Source organism: Lissotriton vulgaris, chromosome 6 (assembly GCF_964263255.1).
Source record: "Lissotriton vulgaris chromosome 6, aLisVul1.2, whole genome shotgun sequence".
NCBI classification, from domain to species: Eukaryota; Metazoa; Chordata; class Amphibia; order Caudata; family Salamandridae; genus Lissotriton; species Lissotriton vulgaris.
In genome coordinates, this window is record NC_141694.1 from 1285757891 (window position 1) to 1285776892 (window position 19002).

Here is a 19002-nt window from a genome sequence, read left to right on the forward strand (position 1 = left end):
ATTTATTAATATTGATTTAATTTATATTTTATAGGGTTAATTGTGGGAGTTATTTTATTATTGAATATTACATTAATTGGTTGATAATTATTAATAATTAATTAATTTGTCATTAATTATGTTAATTGTGTCATTTTTTTTTAGAGTGGGTGGTGGGATTTATAGGAGTATAGGGTAAAAATTAATTTATTTATGATTAATTAATAATTGTTTGTTAATTAATGCTAAATAATTCATTAAAATTAAAATATGGCACTTGTGTAATTAATTTTTGATGTAGGTTTTGGGGTTTATAGTAGTAAAGGGTGGGAAGTAAATTACTTTAAATTAATTAATAAGTTGTTGTTAATTGATGTTAATTTATTAATGTTAATTAGTTAAGGAAATTGTGTAATGATTGTTAGGTGTAGGTTGTGGTGTTTATTGGGGCAGGGGGTGGAAACTAATTATGTTTAATTAATTAATAATTAGTTGATTATTAATATTAATTTATCAATTGATAAATGTTTATGGTAAGTGTTTATTGTTATTTTGTGTGTGTGTTTTGTTTTTATAGGGGCAACATTTGGGGTGTAAATACATTTTTTATTTGTTAAAAAAATGAAATTAATTATATTTGTTTAATTGATAATTAGTTATGTTATTTATGGAGGTACATTTTTTTAAACATTTAAATGTGGGTTGTGATTTGTGTGGTGTTATAGGGTAGGAAATTAAAAATATTACATTTATGTAATAAATAAAGTTCTTGTTTATAAAAATACTTTTAAAAAAAAATTATTTTTGATTTTTTTAAAACAATCTGTCTAGGTATTTGTTAAATCTTTTTAGCATTCTAATCTGTTTCTATCTTTTGTAATATGTAGAACTTTGATACATGTTTTATTTTTTTGATTTTTAAAATCTTTTCTGTTGTTGTTAATTTGTTTGTTTTTAATTTTGTACTGACTCTAGTGGAAATATAATTTTTTACCCCTCCACTAGCCAACACTTTCCCTACTGTTGCACAAACTGGAGTAGGAATAGTACTTTTTATCCCTTCGCTATCCAACACTTTCCCTACTGTTGCACTCACCGGAGTGGGTATAGTAATTTTGAACCCTCGGCTATCCAACACTTTCCCTACTGTTGCATCCACTGGAGTGGGAATAGTAATATTTACCTCTCACCACTATCCAACACTTTACCTACGGTTGCACCCACTGTAGTGGGTATAGTCATTTTTACCCATCCGCTATCCAACACTTTCCCTACTGTTGCACCCACTGGAGTGGGAATAGTAATTTTTACCCCTCCGCTATCCAACACTTTCCCTACTGTTGCACCCACTCGAATGGGAATAGTAATTTTTACCCCCACTGTTGCACGTACTGGAGTGGGAATAGTCATTTGTACCCATCCGCTATCCAACACTTTCTCTACTGTTGCACCCACTAGAGTGGGAATAGTAATTTTTACCCCTCCGCTGTCCAACACTTTCCCTACTGTTGCACCCACTCGAATGGGAATAGTAATTTTTACCCCCACTGTTGCACGTACTGGAGTGGGAATAGTCATTTGTACCCCTCCGCTATCCAACACTTTCCCTACTGTTGCACTCAATGGAGTGCAACATTTAATTTGAAAGACTATTAAATATTTTAATGTTTTAATTTATAATATAATGTTTTTATTAGATTTTATGTCACAAGTGTATGCACATATATACATATATATTTTTGTACATTTTCATATATTTATAAAATTATAGAATACATTAAAATTAATAGTTTATTGATTGTTTTAAAGGACATATATATATAATTATATATATATATATATATTACATTTTATATTTGTATGTTTAAATATTCTTTAAAATACATTTATTTTATTATATTTGTTAAAATATATAATGTATATTAAATCTAAAAATAATTTAAGGTAATTTTATTTCATATTTTCAAAATACATTTTTATTTAAATTAAAAAATCGATCTTTTTTACATCAATATTTTTGTTTCGATATTTTGTACTTACAATTTTAAATATAGGATGTCAATATTTGTGACCGCTATTTTTGCATCGATATTTGTATATGGGGATATTTTGGGATTCTATATTCTATCAGTGAACCCACCTAATCCTTTAAAGTTTCTGTTCAAAGGAAGACTGTTGAATGAATCATTGTCTTGAATTGGCACTGAGGAATTAAATAAACCTTGATGGAAATGAATGTTATGGCAGCCATAGTAAAGTGCCACTTTACTGTCAACCTGTCATGAAATTAAGGCACCAGCCTGTTGTTATACAACTCTTTATGCCCTAATCACCATTCCCTAACTCTCCATAGAAGTGTTTTTTTAAGGTGGTAGCCTATAATGTAGAGCAGCGGTTCTGCAATACTTACTCAGGGGGTGTGTGACTGCTTAGAAAAGTACATAATATCAGCACATTACCAAAGTATATGCACATAAAAAAGAAACACATTTTAAAATCTATATATATAGAAACTAAAGTATGTCTGTTTGTCCCTTATGCATTACTACACCATTCATCCAATAGGCATGAAACTTTGGGAAGTTGTTGAGTACACTCCCGCAAAGGTTTCTGGCAAAAAAAAATAAAAAAATTACATTAAAAAAAAAATTGTTAAAAGTTGTTGAGTACACTCCCGCAAAGGTTTCTGGCAAAAAAAAAGAAAAATGTGTTAAATATCGGCCCCCTAGGGCACTCATAATCTTTCCAATACTGAACGTTTACAGTTTACGGTGCTACTCGCTTTTGCAATGACCATCAAGAAAGCACAAGGACAATCGCTGCAAGTGTGTGGACTAGATTTGGAGAATCCGTGCTTCTCACATGGACAACTGTATGTGGCCAGCTCACGCGTCGGAAGACCTGATTTATTTGTGTACGCACCAGACGGAAAAACAAAAAATACTGTGTATCCACAAGCACTCGAATAAATAAACAGAATTAAAAGAACCCTTTAAAATGTTTTCCATATTAAAATTAATAAGTTTCAATAAAAATGACACAATGCAAATTAAATGTTATCATAACAAGTTTCCTTAAATTTCCTTTCTTCTGAGATCGCAGCAACGCGCGACGGGCAAGCTAGTATTCTATAAATGTGAGGGGTTTTAAATTTGGAGGCTAAAATTAAGTTGGTATTCTTAGCTTGACTGGAGCAGAGAAGGTACAACAAATTCAATCTATTAATAACAAATGGTGGCCTCAAATGAAGCATTAGTATGTGCCCACAAAAAGAAAGCATATATTAGGAACAAAGACATGATATGCTACGGACTATCATATCGCTTTGTCTTTTAGAAATTAAACTACATTTTGAAAATCTATAACCTTCCCCTTAGAATAAAAATGTTGATTTTTTTTGTTTGTGAACTGAACAACCTATTTGCCATTTTAGCATTTGTTTGATGTATACATGCTTTTGTATTTATGTGTATTGTTTTGAGGTTCGATTCTTTGAAATCTTAGGCCGGGTCTCCAGGTACCCTTAGGGATTCAGTGAGGATCCACAGTAGTCTAAAGGCTAAGAAGCTCTGAGGAAGAGCATGAAAAATACAAGATTAATTTGTAGACACCTCTAACAGGACTCTAATGTCATACCGGGCTGATTGCAGCAAACTGTTTGCTTATGCTATGTGGGAGACTTACAGATTCAAACAATGCCATGCTTTATTGTTGTTAATTTTTTATTTGCTCTGTTAGTATGGAAAACGCACCTCGTCGTTTGTGAGCTTCAGAAATATATCCCCCAGGATTCCCTGGCGTGACCACTTTAGCACCCTCTCTTGCAGTGTGTGGAGCAGGTCAATGTGCAGCTGGGCCAGGTATCGCAGAGAGCTTGGAAGGAAACTTGGTAAAAGACAATTTCACTGGTTAATGACACAAGCATACGGCATAAAAGCACACACGCGTGATATCACACGAGCATTGTAGATGCTAAGTAGTTATCACAAATATTAACTTCAAAACTATATTTTACTGTCCGCCCTCAAGTCATTTTCCAATGAGACACAAACTTTTTCTTTCTATTCTGAGAACCTGTGTATTTACCTCTGAATAATGAAAACTGCATTTAATCTTTCTAGGACTGGACCATGTAATCTGTTCAACACCTCTTACCTCCGGTGCCTTTTTCAAGATAACCCCTGGATTTATGTCCTGTCTCACTTTGTGACCACCAAGGCATAGATTACTCAGGCCCAGATCCGGCACACTGCTCCTGCCTACAAGGACTCACTGGACAATACAATGATGGATGTAAGTTAAGCAAACACTACTTAACCACTGGGAATTTCTCAAGATAGCATTCTATTCCATCATTTTAGCTTGCTTGTGCCATTAGAAAGATTACCACCCTCGTGAGAACCAATGTTGGTTCTGTTCCCAAATAAGTCCGGGACAAACTGTTTGACCAGCTCCCCACTATCCAGTCACATTTTACACAGGATTGATGAACTCCTGGAATACTCAAAGGCTGCAACATAAATAGTTTCCATAAATTTCTGAAAAACATTCGAGAATTCCGAATTAAAGGAAGTCAAACCTTGTCCGCAAGTGTGATTGTACCTAATAAACAATTATGTAGGCGAAATATCTTTTTTGAGTGCAATTGCACTTTGTGACTTTTTCTATTTTTCTCCCCAGGCAGAATATTTTTCTCTACAATACTAATGATAATTTTTACTTGTTGCTCAGTGAATTCTGATAGATTCTTGTAACCACAGACTCATCACTTTTTGACTATTCTGCAGGAAAGAGCCTGGGTCCGGAAGCTCTTTAAGCACTGCTGCAGGATGGTGGCATTGGGTGGCTCCGTGCCATTGTAAGAATGGCATGTAGGCGCAACTTGAGCATGCGGATGCCAGTTCCTTTCTTCCAGCGCCATCAGACACTAATCAGGGGCCTTTAAGACAGTATCCCTCATCTCCACAACATCGATATTGTGGGTAAGTGACCTGCAAACGCTATACCAACAACCTGCCATACAAGACTTCCTTCCAAGACAAGCTGGTCCTGAGCTTCTTTTCTTCTGAAAGTTGTGACTCCTTTTCATATTGGGCAAATCATTTCCCCACCGATGTTCTTTGCCCCACCTCAACTCTCTAAGGAGAAGGATCACATAAGGGCTCTTCGCTTTCACATTGATTGTACCAGAGAGCATCGTATGGATGATCAGTTCTTTGTGGGATTTGCTGGAGCACAAAAGGGCAAGGCAGGATAGAAGAGGACTATCTCTCAGTGAACAGTTTTCTGCATTAAAATCTGCTATGTATTGTGCAAGAAGCAGCCCCTGGAAGGTTTGCAGGCTTATTCCACCAGAGCCGAGGCTGCTACTACTGCATTGGCATGCTGAGTACCTGTTCTGGACATCTGCCAGGCTGTTACTCAATACATTTGTGTGTCTGGAGCCCGGGTCAGTTGAGATGGGGAATTTGCCCGCTCCCTCCTGCCGGACTTTTTGGTTTGAGCCAGATCACAGACCGGTACTGCTTTGGTATTTATTCAAAATATGACAAATCTGTGGTTAGAAGGATCTATCAGAAAAACAAGTTACTTACCTTTGGTAACACTCTTTCTGGTAGATATTCAAACAGCAAATTCCTCACCGACCCACCCAACATACAGTTCTGTGAACTCAACTCTTTTAGACCTAAAAACGTAGCAAGAATAGACAGCTGCAAGCTGGTCAAAGCCAATTTGCTGTCGGGATCTGCGTCTAGTGGCATGGACTGCCTAGAAAGCTACTGCCATCAGGGTGCACAGGGAGCTCCTACATGCATGAAGCCACATACCGGCACACAGGGGTACTACTTAAAATGTTTCTATATCCAACAGAATCCCTGGGGAATATTCAAAAGCTGAGCAATCTGGGTTAGATAGAATATCAACCAGAAAGAGCATTACAGAAGGTAAGTAATTTGTTCTTTGGGGTTACTTGGCCCCACCCACTCCATCCCTGAAAGGAGATTTTCTCCTATACTTGACAGAAGTAAATCCCTCAGTTTCTAGGTGGTAATGGGCTGAGAAAAAGTTTGTGACTATAAATTAAATCAATAGGGTAATATTACATGTAATAATCTTACAAATGTACCATCATGTTTAGAGAATTTGCTCTAGTAAATTATGTCATCTGCAAACATAAGTTCAATTTACCGTGTGAATTGTAATTCTAATTGCAATTGCATTTATATAGTGTTTACCACTGCTGATGAGGCGTTGAAGAGTTTTACGGCGAGTAGCCCGCGACTGTGGTTAAACCAGTGGCTATTGCTTTTTGTGATTAGTCAGGTGCTCTCAATGTAAACTATTCAGGGGATTTACTCTAGTTTTGTTGTAGATTAGCGGGAGCTGGGTGTGCTCAGTAGTGGGAGCCATTCAGGTTCATATAAATACTTGGTGGGGTGAATAAAATAGATACTTTATCAGTGATTGAGTGATTGAGTGTTTTTAGGCTGCAGGAATATAGTTTAAAGGAAGATAGGTGCAAGATGCAAGGTAAGGACAGGGTCAGTGGGAAGAAGGAAAAGAGAGAAAACATTTAAGTTTTAAGTCAAATTGAATTGTTTGTGTCGGGTTTTAGGAATATCATTGAAGGAGGCTTTTTGTGACATCATGCAATTTGAGGAAGTAAAAATGCAGACAAAAACAATATTAAACAGATCTATGTCCAGGGCAGATTGCTTAAACAGGCAAGCCGAACATAGCAGATCATTTTAATATTAAGCACTGAGCATGCTCTGTCAAAGGCTGAGGCAGACTATTAGCCGCGTTATCTCAAGCTTGGTACAGGGTGTAGGGGGCCGGCTTTAGGGTGGTGTGACTGGTGAAACTGTAACAGGCCCTGAGCTCAGAGAGTGCCGTTTAGAAATAACCTATGGGTTTAAAAGCATATGCTGTAGAGTTCCGTGTGAGTCCAGCAGTTTTCAGACAACAATAAAAATGTCAAGATCATTCTGGTGATTAATGTTCCTGCTGGATAGAGATCAGAGTTTTTTTTATTTAGTGGCAGTTGGAACTCATCATAAATTAGCAGAGGGTTAATATACCTACTGCATAGAATGTGTACTATGCAGATCACAGAATTGTATTTTATGTGGATAGCTCAGTGGGTTGCTGCTTTTGTCCCAGAAATCCTTTTGTTACTTGCAATCTATAGACACAGTGACTTATGAACTGTCATCAAAGAACTACATGCAGACTGCTTGGTATAGGTTAGAACATTATGTTTTTTCCCCAGCCTTAAAGTGTTCTAAAGTTGCTAACAAGAGTTCGTTTGGGTAAAAATATATTCGTATTATTAAAGCCAACCCCAACCAGTGGCTTAACACAAATTAATTTCATGTGAAAGACGAACTATGGAGAATAGAGGGGCACTGTTGGAGGGTGGTAGCGGTAATATTTGGAGAAGGAAGTCATGGGGGGGGAGACAAAAAAGATTGTTGCACCAGGCGCCACCAGCACTATAGTTGGCCCTGACTGCACAAGGGGAGGTGGCGCAGACTCCTTTGTTGGGAAATGTCTCATTTTCGATCTTTGTTCACTATTCTAAATAGGAACGGAATGGGCAGTTAAGAGGCCATAGCGTAAAATTAAAATAGGCCCCCAGTAGCAAATGAGATACACAAGAAAGTGACCCATATTGGCAATTCAGCTGCTTTGAACTTGTAAAAACACATTGTATAGGTGTTTTGCAAGGTATGGGAAACTGGGTGAATTAGTGCTTGCTGCAGGAAATATGTGTTGTAATATTTGGGCTATTAACAGGGGGTTATTTTTTACTGTTAATATCCTTACTATTAGTACAAATATTTCCGACAGGAAACACTAATGCATTCAGTCTCCTAACCTTGTTTAGCACCTATATATTGTGTTTTTACAAGTCCCACAAAGAGCCAAAATGCCGGCCTACACACTGACCTGCCAAACTCCATTATAGGGTGCCGATACTGGTTTTAAATGCCTTTGTGCATTTGGCACATTTCAAATTTCACTTTTCTGTTGCATTACACAACTGTGATTGCTTTACATGTGTTGATAAGTGAACTTGCCAAGGATTGTGCTCTTCCTTGTTTAGGTGCTGAAAGCAACTAGTGACCTGATTCACAAAGGGCTTCCACACTCGTGGCAGTGGCCCCACAGTCGTGAGGAGGGGGGGGGGGGGGGGGTCCCCACACTCGGGGAGAATCTCCACAATTAGTATTTTCATTGTAGAGATTCCGACCCAACTGTGCAGACTTCCCCCATGACTATGGGGCATCCACCATGAGTGCGGAAGCCCTTTGTGAATCACGTCCACTGGACAGTAACATAGTCATTTGAACACTTCGCCTTCTGTATGCAGTTGCAACAATATACAATGCAGCCTGAAATTGTAAGCTGTGTCCTGTCTACAGGGAAACAAAAACAGCTCCAGATGCGTTTTGGTGCCACAGAGCATCATCAGTGAGATCCAGCTTCAGTATCTCATCACAACAAACCAGTGGATGGCAAGAGTGCCAGAGGATGTAATGCAAGCATGGAAAACTGGTCAGCCAAGGTCCTTGCTGGTGAGTAAAAAGCTCACAATTCTGGTTCTCGGTGCCACTGCACCTGCTGTGCCATTGATGTCCACGCTTCTGCAGCAAGCCTGAACTCCATATCTGGACTAACTCTACCCTTGAGGGAGACAATCAAAGGAGAGGATGTGGTCAGGCTAGGCTGCCGACTTTGGAGCTCTTAAACCAAGGTTCGAGCCTCAGGGTCGACTCCACATCCTGTGATCTCCCCAGTGCCTGCCCAAAAAACACGAAGGTGTCCTTGTGGAACGTAACTGATGCTCATGTAAAGTGCTCAAGTACCTTCGGGTCCAGTTCGCACTATATCAATCTAAAAAAAGAAAACAAATAAAAATCAGAAGGTAATGGGCGGGAATGTTTGAGACAATGCTCCTTTACCACTTGTAATTCCTCTGGCAGGTTTCTACTCTGCTGTTATTTTACCTCATCACAGAAGGGGCCAAATATAAGCACATCAGTCACAGCTCTGCTCCAAAAGAAGCTTTGGTTGACTCATAAGGAAAGAGCAAAGAAAAGTCAAGGGAAAATGCATTTCAATGAAACGCAGTAGGATAGGTAGTGATTATTACATGGGGTTTCATTTGAGTCAAACACATGCCATCCTTGCAGGATCAGTATTGCATCGTCTTTGCTTGCCTTCGGGTGACTATCCGTAATTCTCTGAGTGAAATGTGTCTAAAAGAACGGGAACCCAACGACTAGACGTACAGTACTAGTGGCACTCATTTTTTCTTATATCAACACAGCCCTAAATCCACTAAAAAAAGAATATGATCTAAAGACTTGGGGCCAGATGTAGGTATCCAAATACCGGTCGGTAACGTCCGAAAATACAGATTTTCATCTGTTACCGACCGGTATTTGGAAACTGAGATGTAGGGAATGAAAAAATACAGATTCGGTAATTTTACCGAATCGGTAAATTTACAGATTAGGTAAAATTACCGATTCGGTAAAATTACCGAATCTGTATTTTGTAATGTAGGTAGCACTGTAAACAGTGCTACAGGGCTTTAAGGATTCTTTATTTACCACCAACTATTAGTTGGTGCTAAATAACGAATTCCTATGTAAATGCAAATATGTGCATTTACACTTGTGCCATGTGGCACACAAGCACTAATCAGGGGTGCAACAGGATGTCAAAGTGACACCCTGCCACCCTTGAATTTTTTGGTATCCTACTGATTCGGTATTTTTTACCGAATTATTACCTACATTGGATTTACCGATTCATAAATACCGAATCAGTAAAATTTGGTATTTATGAATCGGTAAACCCAAATTACCTACATCTAGCCCTAGATAACCACATGCTATGTTGCATATGACTTGGAATTTCAGCCGATAAAGTTCAATAGCATTATTTATTTTATTGCCTTCAGCAACGTATTCCTGTATGGTACTAATCAATGGCACAGCCAAAAACACACAGTGGCTATATTTGAGGGGGTGAGTACATGGAACCAGTCACTTTCTTCTAGATTGAATGGATGGGTTTTTAATCTCGACCCTTCCCTCTTAGACAAGTTCACCTAAGATCGCGTTGGAAGACAAAGCTCGGTAAGTGCCAAAAAGCTGACTTTATTACTCTCACATATAACATATTGAGGAAAATTCATGAATTAAATATAGGGGAGCGCTTTCCTTTATGAAAATCTTCCACATTGAACGCTTTTTTCTTATCAACAAATGTACAATAAAAACACACATCAACCATATAACGTATGTTTACATCGAGGAAGTGGGAGGCAGCCAAAATGGGTAAAAGTTGTTTCTCTGGAGCTCTGGTATGGAGTTTTACTATATATGTGGGCGCATTAGACTTGGATGATGTTGAGGTCCACTTTGGGCAATTGGTGATAAACATGGGGACGGTAGCAAGTGATCTTATGGGTATATATAATAATAGAAAAACTTTATCACTAAAGGAGGAGTTCCATTAACTGGACTGTTTACAGCAATTTCCAAAATGGCAGATGGTGTGTGGTCATTGTGGGTATGGCTTAAACGTGTCTAGGAACCAGATGAACCTATTGGATCAGTTAATGCAAGTTGCCATAGAAGAAACAGGGAGAAAGGACCCGAACTACCAGCTGGGCATTGCAGTGGGCAACAGGATAGTACAGACAAGTGCTAAAAGGGCACAATGTCTCCATGTGATGCCAGGGAAGGCCTGCAGAATATAGGGAGTAGGGCAGAGAGAGTGAGATTGAAGAGGTGGGGCCATGGAGTGCACATGTACTCAGCGATAAATGTGGAGTAAGGGGGATAAAGCAACAGTGAACTGGATGAAAATCTTCTCCTGCGACTATAGCAAAAGAAGCCCTTTCACTTTTCTGGATATAAAAAAATAGAAAACACATATTTATCTGTTTATATCTGTGGGTCGTTTTTTTAAGTGTTCAGAAAGATTTAGGCGCTCGACTTCTAACGGTATAGATTTAAGTTCTTGTGGTATCTAGGTAGGTGCTTCTTGGTCAGAGGAAAACCTTAACCTCTGTAAAAGGAGAAGTGGTGAAACCACCCCCTCTTATGTTGAATTGGCAGGAAACCAGAGCACACTATATTTATTCAAAATATCTTCCTCATTGAGTACTTTAATGATTCCGGATAGATCACACCCAAAGTAGATTTTTCAAAAGAGTTTTATTTGTGAACAGTGTCCACTTCTCAGGATTCACTGTATCAATCACTTAAGCCTACACGTGTTTCATCACAGCATGTGTAAGCCTACACGTGTTTCATCACAGCATATTTATCTGTGTTAGTAACTGTTATTATGTAATTGCGCGCATAAGGTGTTCTTAACATCAGCAATGCCAATTATTGTGATATCTTCAGGATGACATCACTTCTTACGGAGATTCAGGGCCATATTATCAAGAACGGCGATGACGTTATCACTGTTTTAGCGGCAGGAAACTGCAGCTAAAGCAGCAATAAGGGGCTTGATACTTGTGAAGTCCCATAGAAGCCCAGGTTCTGGTGTGAACCTGGGCTTCTATGGGAATTCACAAGGGCATATTATCAAGTCCCTTATCGTCGCTTTATCAGCAGTTTCCTGCCGCTAAAGCGGCGATAATGTTATCACTGTTCTTGATAATATGGCCTTCAGTGTCAAAGATCATATGGTGTCACTTCCTATGATGTTATTGGGTAACAGGGGTGTGTAATGTCAATTGCGACACCTCTGCATTTTGGTGAATTGACCTTCTTGGACCATTCACCAATAGTTAACATTTAATGAGCTGTAGGACTCTTTGTAGTAGGGTGCTGAAATATAAATCAAATTGTGGCCCAAGGGGCAGAATTTTGAGACAGTTAAAGATTGTGTTAACCTTATTGATTAGTACTTTTGCTTAAGTAAGCAAACAAGCAAATAATATATCAGTATCTGTAGTTCATTTGAAATCCTAGCGTTCGACAGGTTTAAAAAAAACAATGTAATGCGCTCCTTTGTAGTATCCTAGTCCATAAGCCCTCTGAGAGAATCTTGCTGTAAGGGGAGCAGGCTATTTGAAGGACCAGAAGCCTCCCTTGTGAAATCCGACTATATCATTTAAGTGGTTAAGACAGTCAAAACACAATCCATGTCAGCTGACTCCGATCAGTATGTTTTTAAGATTAGCGATTTGATGCTATTTCAAGAAGGAGAATAAATACAGTTATGTCTACACATAAACGGAGACTAAGAAAAATACAACTTTTAATGACATTATCCTAAAGCTAGACGAATTTGTATTTTTTGCAGCAATATAAATAAGAGACTGTAGAGAAAAAATGTTTGTTTATTGACATTCAAAGATTGTTCATGATCATTTGTTGTCCCAACAAAAACACTAGTTTGGACCAGACCATAGGTAGTGCCCAAATTTTAGAGTAATCCATTGCCATTACTAAAGTGGTCAACAAGGGTGATGCTACAGAAACATGTGAGGATGTTGAGTGTCATTGGGAAGGAAAGTTCGAAGAAGTAAAACCAGAGAAGATATAGAGATAAAGTGGACACCGGAGTTAGTGCAGATGCAGTAAAATTAAATTAGAAAAAAGTGCAGGGGGTGCAGTAGATGTGGGCACTTTGTTAACTTGTACAAACCATCAAACAGAAAAACAGTAAATATGATTGATGGAAATAAAGACACACTGAAAAATATGGATCTGTTTGCCATTCCACCGAGTGCATTTTTATTAATAATGACATTATTCAGACTATATTAACAGAACATAGATTGGGGAAGTGTAGTAAATTGGATTACTGGTTAAGGAAGCTGTAACCCTACTCAAGCAGCAACCACAATCTCTTTTTGTGTGAAGTCACAAGTAACCCCGAATTACCTACCTACTACCTCTCCTGTGGTATAGACCATCAACCAGGAAATTCCAGCCATCTCAGTTCTGAGATTTCCTTTCAATCTGACTACAGATGTAACCCATCTCCTTGCAGTCAGCCTTGAGGCCTCGGCGCCTGGTGTTTCTTGGCCTTCCTTTTTTCCTTTCCCATTGAGGGTTTAAGGTCAGAGCATGGCTGGTGTAGTATGCAGCAGGCTTTTAGAAGGTGTGGCCTTTCAAGCCCCAGGATCTTTGCAGGATGTCTTCATGAGCAAGGAGTGGGAAAGACTTCTGCCATAGGTCGTTATTGCTGATGGTGTGTTGCCAATTGATTTACAGGATTTTTACTAAGACAGGTGTTGATGAAGGTCTGGACTTTGTTGGTAGTAGTCACTGTTGTCCTCCAGGTTTCTGCTCTGCCAGAAACCCCAAATTACCCTGTACTTGACTATCTTGTAGCTTGGCACAAAAGCAGTCAGGCTTAACATAGATGCAATGTGAAAAGTATTTATGCAGCACTTCAAACATTAATAAGGTGAAAACACAACACAAAAAAATCTCACACCAATTTAGAAAAATATAATACATTGTTTGAGACCCAAAATGACAAAAATCCAATCAGCAGACATGGAGATATACATTTTCAATGGTTTAAATAAAAATGGTGCCTAGAAGCACAAAGCACCAACTTTGGTTATCTGGTCTGCCAGACCAGGACAAAGTCACAATTTCCAGCTGATTGCGATGGAACGTGGTCCATATTCAGGGAAAAAAGTGAGGCCTTCTGAACAAAGTACCTTAAATCCTGGTTGGGGAGCGTTGCGAGATCCCTTCGTCAAGGATGTGTCTTGTAGAAGTAGTTCGGAAGAGGCTGCTGAGCTGCAATGCATAGTCGTGCGTTGTTGTCAAGGATGCCATCAACAAGGGGCTTATGATGCGAATTCCTGCATTGCAGATGTGTCACAAACCAGTGGTTCTGAAGAAGCTGCGGGCTGTGATGCAAAGTCCTGCGCTGTCATCAAGGATTCTGTGGACAAGGGGCTTGTTATGTGAAGGTCTGCGTCAAGGATGTATCATGCGGTGACAGTTCTGATGATTCTGTGGGCTGCAATATGAGGCCCTGCATAGGAGATGCATTGCGCTTTGGCGGTTCTGAAGCTGAACTGGGAGGAGATGCATTGCACTGCATCGGTTCTGCCCACAGGACCACAGCTGAGTTGGCAGAGCACTTTCAGGTCCACTTCCAAGGGTCCAGGACTGGGGTGACACCACTGAGGGGTATATCATGACAGACGAAGTCATGGTGCTGGTTTCAATGTGGTTAAAGCCTTTTCTATCTCTGAGGAACTGATCAGGAGGCCAGCCAACTAGCGCTTGGAGTCATTGTGGTGGTCCTGAGTTCAAGATGCAGGCCCAGTCCTTTTATTTTATTTATTTATGCATTTTTATATAGCGCGGACTTCACCCGAAGGCGTCAGAGCGCTTCACAATAGGAACAAAACTGATACATGAGGAGAAAACTACACGTGAACAGATTACAAAAGCAGACGTTAAGTTACATGAGGTAAAAGTGACAATTGTGAGCAAACAAAATAAATGAGGTAGCAAACAGAGCACAGGAGGAGAAAGTGACAAGTGTGCAGGTTACAAGAGAAAGCAAAGTATAATTAGAGGTATAATACTGCAATATATGCTAGACACTCAGGCACAAGAACAAACGTTACATAGGCAATGGTGGCACTTGTGCAAGTATCCAAGGCAAACAAAATTTGAGAGGTAGCAAACAGTGTGTTACAAGAGAAAAGTGGTGTGTGCATGTTACAAAAGAGTACCAAACACAGGTACAAGGATAATACTGCAATAAATGGCAAACAAACCAACCACAAGAACACACTGGGAAGGCACTTCCATAGTCATGGAGCATAGAATTTTCAGTAAAGGGAGGTCTTCCTTCAGATAATAGAGAGGACGTGAAATTACTTTTGGAGGTGTCTTTGGAGGAGGAGAACCTTGAGGTCTGTTTTGAAGGCCTGGGAGGAGGCGGTGGTCCGGAGCTGAGGCGGAAGGGAGTTCCAGATTCTCACCGCGTTGCCTGAAAAGGATTGGGCCATTGATCTTTCCTTCTTGAAAGTGGGAGGTTCAAGCAGTAGATTTTCCGCATTACGTGATGGGCTAGAGCCTCCAGAGAGTTTAAGTTTATTCGCCAGGTAGCGAGGAGAGGAAGAGTGCAAGGCTTTGTGGGTGATACAGGCAGTCTTGTAGATAGATCTTGCCTCAATGGGAAGCCAGCGGAGGGTGGATAACATCGGTGTGATGTGATCGCTTCTTTTGGCCCCATAAATGAAACGAGCTGCTGAATGGAAAACAGATTTAAGGGGAGACAAGTGGGATTTGGGGAGGCCAGTAAGATGAGAATTGCAGTAGTCCAGTCTGGAGAGGACCAGCGATTGCACCAGGGTTATAAGGTCCTGCTCCCGGAAGAAGCGACAGATTCCCCAAAGAAGGCACAGTTGGTATCAAGCAGACTTTGCAATGGAATTGATGTGGGGGATTAGATAGAGTTTTTTGTCGAGTATGACACCAAGGGATTTTGCGCTGTCGACAATGATGGGTTTATTGTTAAGTAGATTCATCTGATCCATCCATTGAACCGGGGGAGGAGAGAGTGAGGAGGAGAAGAGGAGGAATTCAGTTTTGGAGGGATTTAGAATCAGTTGATGAGCTGACATCCAGTTTTGAATGGAGTTGAGAGTAGAGCTTAGGATGGAGAGATCGTGAGTGGAGGCAACCTTGAGGTAGATTTGAGTGTCGTCTGCATAGAGATGATAGTGGATCCCGGATTTATTTAGGAGATTTCCCCGTGGTTCTAAATAGAGATTGAACAATGTGGGTGCAAGTATAGAGCCTTAAGGAACACCTTGACCTACCGCCACAGGAGATGAAAGACTGTTCGCTATTTTGATCATTTGGGATCTGTCAGAGAGGAAGGATGCAAACCATTTAAGCACAGTGCCCTCCAAGCCCGTTCTCCGTTGAAGAATATTGAGGAGGGTGTTGTGATTGACAGTGTCAAAGGCTGCAGAAAGGTCAGGGAGAATTAGAAGACAGGATCCCCTCCGAATCGAGTATCCTCAGCGCGTCATCAACCACTTGCAGTAGGGCTGTTTCAGTGCTGCAGTTTTGGATGAAGCCGGACTGACAATTGTCAAGAAGATCATTGTCCTTGATATGACAAGAGAGTTGTTTTGCTACACATCTTTCCGTGATCTTCGCAAGAAAGGGTGGGTTAGTGATGGGGCGGAAGTTGTTGAGGTCATTCGCATCAGCAGTGGGTTTTTTAAGCATAGGGGTGACCTGCCCAGTTTTGAAGGAGACAGGAAGGGAACCTTGACAGAGGGAGAGGTTGACCAGAGTGGTCCAATAGGAAAGGGAATGGGAATAGAAGTCAATGGCAATGGCACTGGGGATGGGGTCAAGAGAATGGTTGGAGGGTTTTGTTTCGCGTATGCACTTGAGAAGGGCATCTTCAGATATGGGGTCAAAGTTCTGCCTAATGGCTAAGGATTTGCGCTCCTCAGGAGGGGTAGGATGAGCGACCTGATCCACAAGTGATTACACTTTTTCATCGAAGAAGATAGCGAAATCCGCTGCTCTCTTTGTAGAGTCCTCCAACTTGGAGGTTGGGGGAGAGCAGTTAGGAATCTTGATGAGATCGAATAGCTTTTTGGGTCTATTTTTGGCTGAGTCAAGGAGGGCTTTGAAGTGCGCCGCTTTCCCAAGGAAGATGTGCTTGTTGTACTTGGATCTTGCTAAGAGAAGCGTGGCCAAATTATAGGTGGAGGGCACTTGCCTCCATTGTTTCTCCAGGAATCTTAGCTGCTTCCTTTCCTCATAGAGGGATTTGTTGAACTAAGGTGCTGAGGGAGTGTGCCTTATCCTTTTGCTTTTGAGTGGAGCGACGTTATTAATTTTGGCTGCAAGAACTGTGAGGCATTGGGAGGTGAGTTCGTCAACATCTAGGTTCTGGTCTAGCCTTGGAAGTGATAACAAAGCTGATTCACAGAGGGGACAGACATCAATATTTTTGGCATCACGGAACCAGGAGATAGCCCTCTTAGGTTGGCCAAGAGTTATAGAGTGTGATAGCTGAAGAGAGAATGGGATGAGGAGGTGGTCAGACCAGTCTACATGAATAGGGGTAGTGATAGAAAGCATGCCTGCTTTAGAAATAACAAGGTCCAGGATTGAGACCTTAGAATGTGTTGATTCTGTGCAGTGTTGGATAAGATCGTTTGCAGAGAGGAAGGTGGCCAGCGAGTTCACAGAAGAGTCTTACGGTACGCCCCAGTGGAGATTGAAGTCACCCACGAAGGTCTGATTGTCACTTTGCGAGAATTGGTCGCTGATGAAATCAGTGAGTTCTTCCATAAATGAAGGGCCACTACGAGGCGCACAGTAAATGACATGGAATCTGAGGGGTGAACGGTGGGAGGAGCTGATAGGAGAAGCCTAAGTTGAAGGGAGTTTCTAAAGATGACTGCAACACCTCCCCCTGTGTTGTCAGTTCTGTCATTCCTAAATATAGAATAGCCTGTTGGTAATAGGAGATCAAAAATAGAGTGAGAGGTATCGTTGAACCAGGTCTCTGTGAGTAAGAGCATGCCAATATTGTGAAGGGTGATGATATCGGAGATTTCAAGTTTGTGTTTTACTACAGATCTGCAGTTGTGGAGCAGACAGCGCAGCTCCGTCAAGACTGTTTTGGTGAAGGGGGCACTTGGGCTCTGAAGGGTGATCCGGATATTGTACTTATGCGGGGGTGCTCGGGAGGGTTTAGGTGGACGCTTGGTTCTGACAGAGGAGATGGTCGGAATAGTGTAGATAGTAGGGTTGCTAGGGTATGCAGGTTGAAGAAGGGTGGCGTTCAAGGGCTTGTGTGGGTTAACGAAGTTTGCAGACGACAGGATGAGCATGGCTGTATTGGGGTGAGGGGGCGAGGTGCATCTCGTGGGCAGTTGGGAAGGAGTAGAGGTGCATGGAAGGGTGGAAATCTTAGAGCTTAAAAGTGAAATGGCAGCTGTAAGCTGGGAGATGGAGGTGATAAGAGAGCCCAGCTTATTTTCCAGAGAGAGTAAGGCAGAGCACGGAAGGTTGGGTGGCTCGATGGAAACAGGGGGGGTGGAATTGGTGGTAGAAGGCAGGGAGAGGTGGGGGACAGGAGGTAAGTTGGGTGTAGGGTTCACAAGTGGGGAAAGGTGGAGGTTGAGAGCGGGAGTTAGTGAATCGGAGGTTAAGGGAGAGTTGTCTTTGTTGGTGTTGCAAGAAGGAGAGGAATTAAGGATAAATTTAGGGGGAGAAGGGTACGGAACACGGCGTTAAGGTAGAAGGAGAGGGGAGGCCTGTGTGGAGTCATGGGAATATAGGAGGTTTGGGAGGAAAAGAGGTGAGGTGGTTGTGGAGGTCCTGTCAGCTAGGAGAGGTGGCTGTGTGGGAACGGGCATCTGGCAGAGTGAGGGGGGATGAAAGGGAAGTTGAGGAAAGGAAGTGGTTCTGCTGGGCACGAGGGAGGGAAATGGCAAGGGTTACCAAGGGGGAAAGGGAACAGCACAGCATTGCTGGAGGAGTGGGAGGGAGGAGAGAGATGTAGTGGGATTGTGGAAAAACGGGGTGAATAACGAGGGGAGGAGGGGGTGGAAAGGAGGGATGGAAGGAGGGATAAGGGGAGCGTAGGGAAATTTCACTGGGGGAGAAGGTTGGAGGAGAGGTGGACTAAAAAGGGGGGTGACAGGAAGGAATATGAGGGTGGAGAAAAGATTGGAGTACCGGGATGGTGCAGATTGGACGAGGAGCGTATTAGGTAGCGGTAAGGCTGAAGTGATGTGGGAGGGAGCATACTATGAGGGGGGAATAGGAGAGGAGGTCACAGGGGAGGGGGAGGGAAGAGGGTCGACCTGTGCTTCTCGAGAGTGCAGCCAATTGGAGTGTTGGGGGTCGGCAGAGGAGAAAGGGAGTAATGGGTGGAGCTAGAAGGAGAGTCAGGGGGAAACCCGGTCGCAGAGAAGGGGAGTAGGGAGGGGAAGAGGTAGTCAAAGAGCGAGAG

At 41.4% G+C, this 19002-nt stretch overlaps 1 protein-coding gene across 1 annotated transcript in view; it reads right to left on the reverse strand.

Moving 5' to 3' along the window:
• Positions 1 to 19002, reverse strand: part of ARHGEF33 (Rho guanine nucleotide exchange factor 33) — a 371211-nt gene that overhangs the window by 214191 nt on the left and 138018 nt on the right. The window contains exon 10 of the mRNA XM_086925777.1: positions 3732 to 3864. Coding sequence (XP_086781903.1) covers positions 3732 to 3864 — 133 coding nt within the window. The remainder of the gene's footprint in view (positions 1 to 3731; positions 3865 to 19002) is intronic.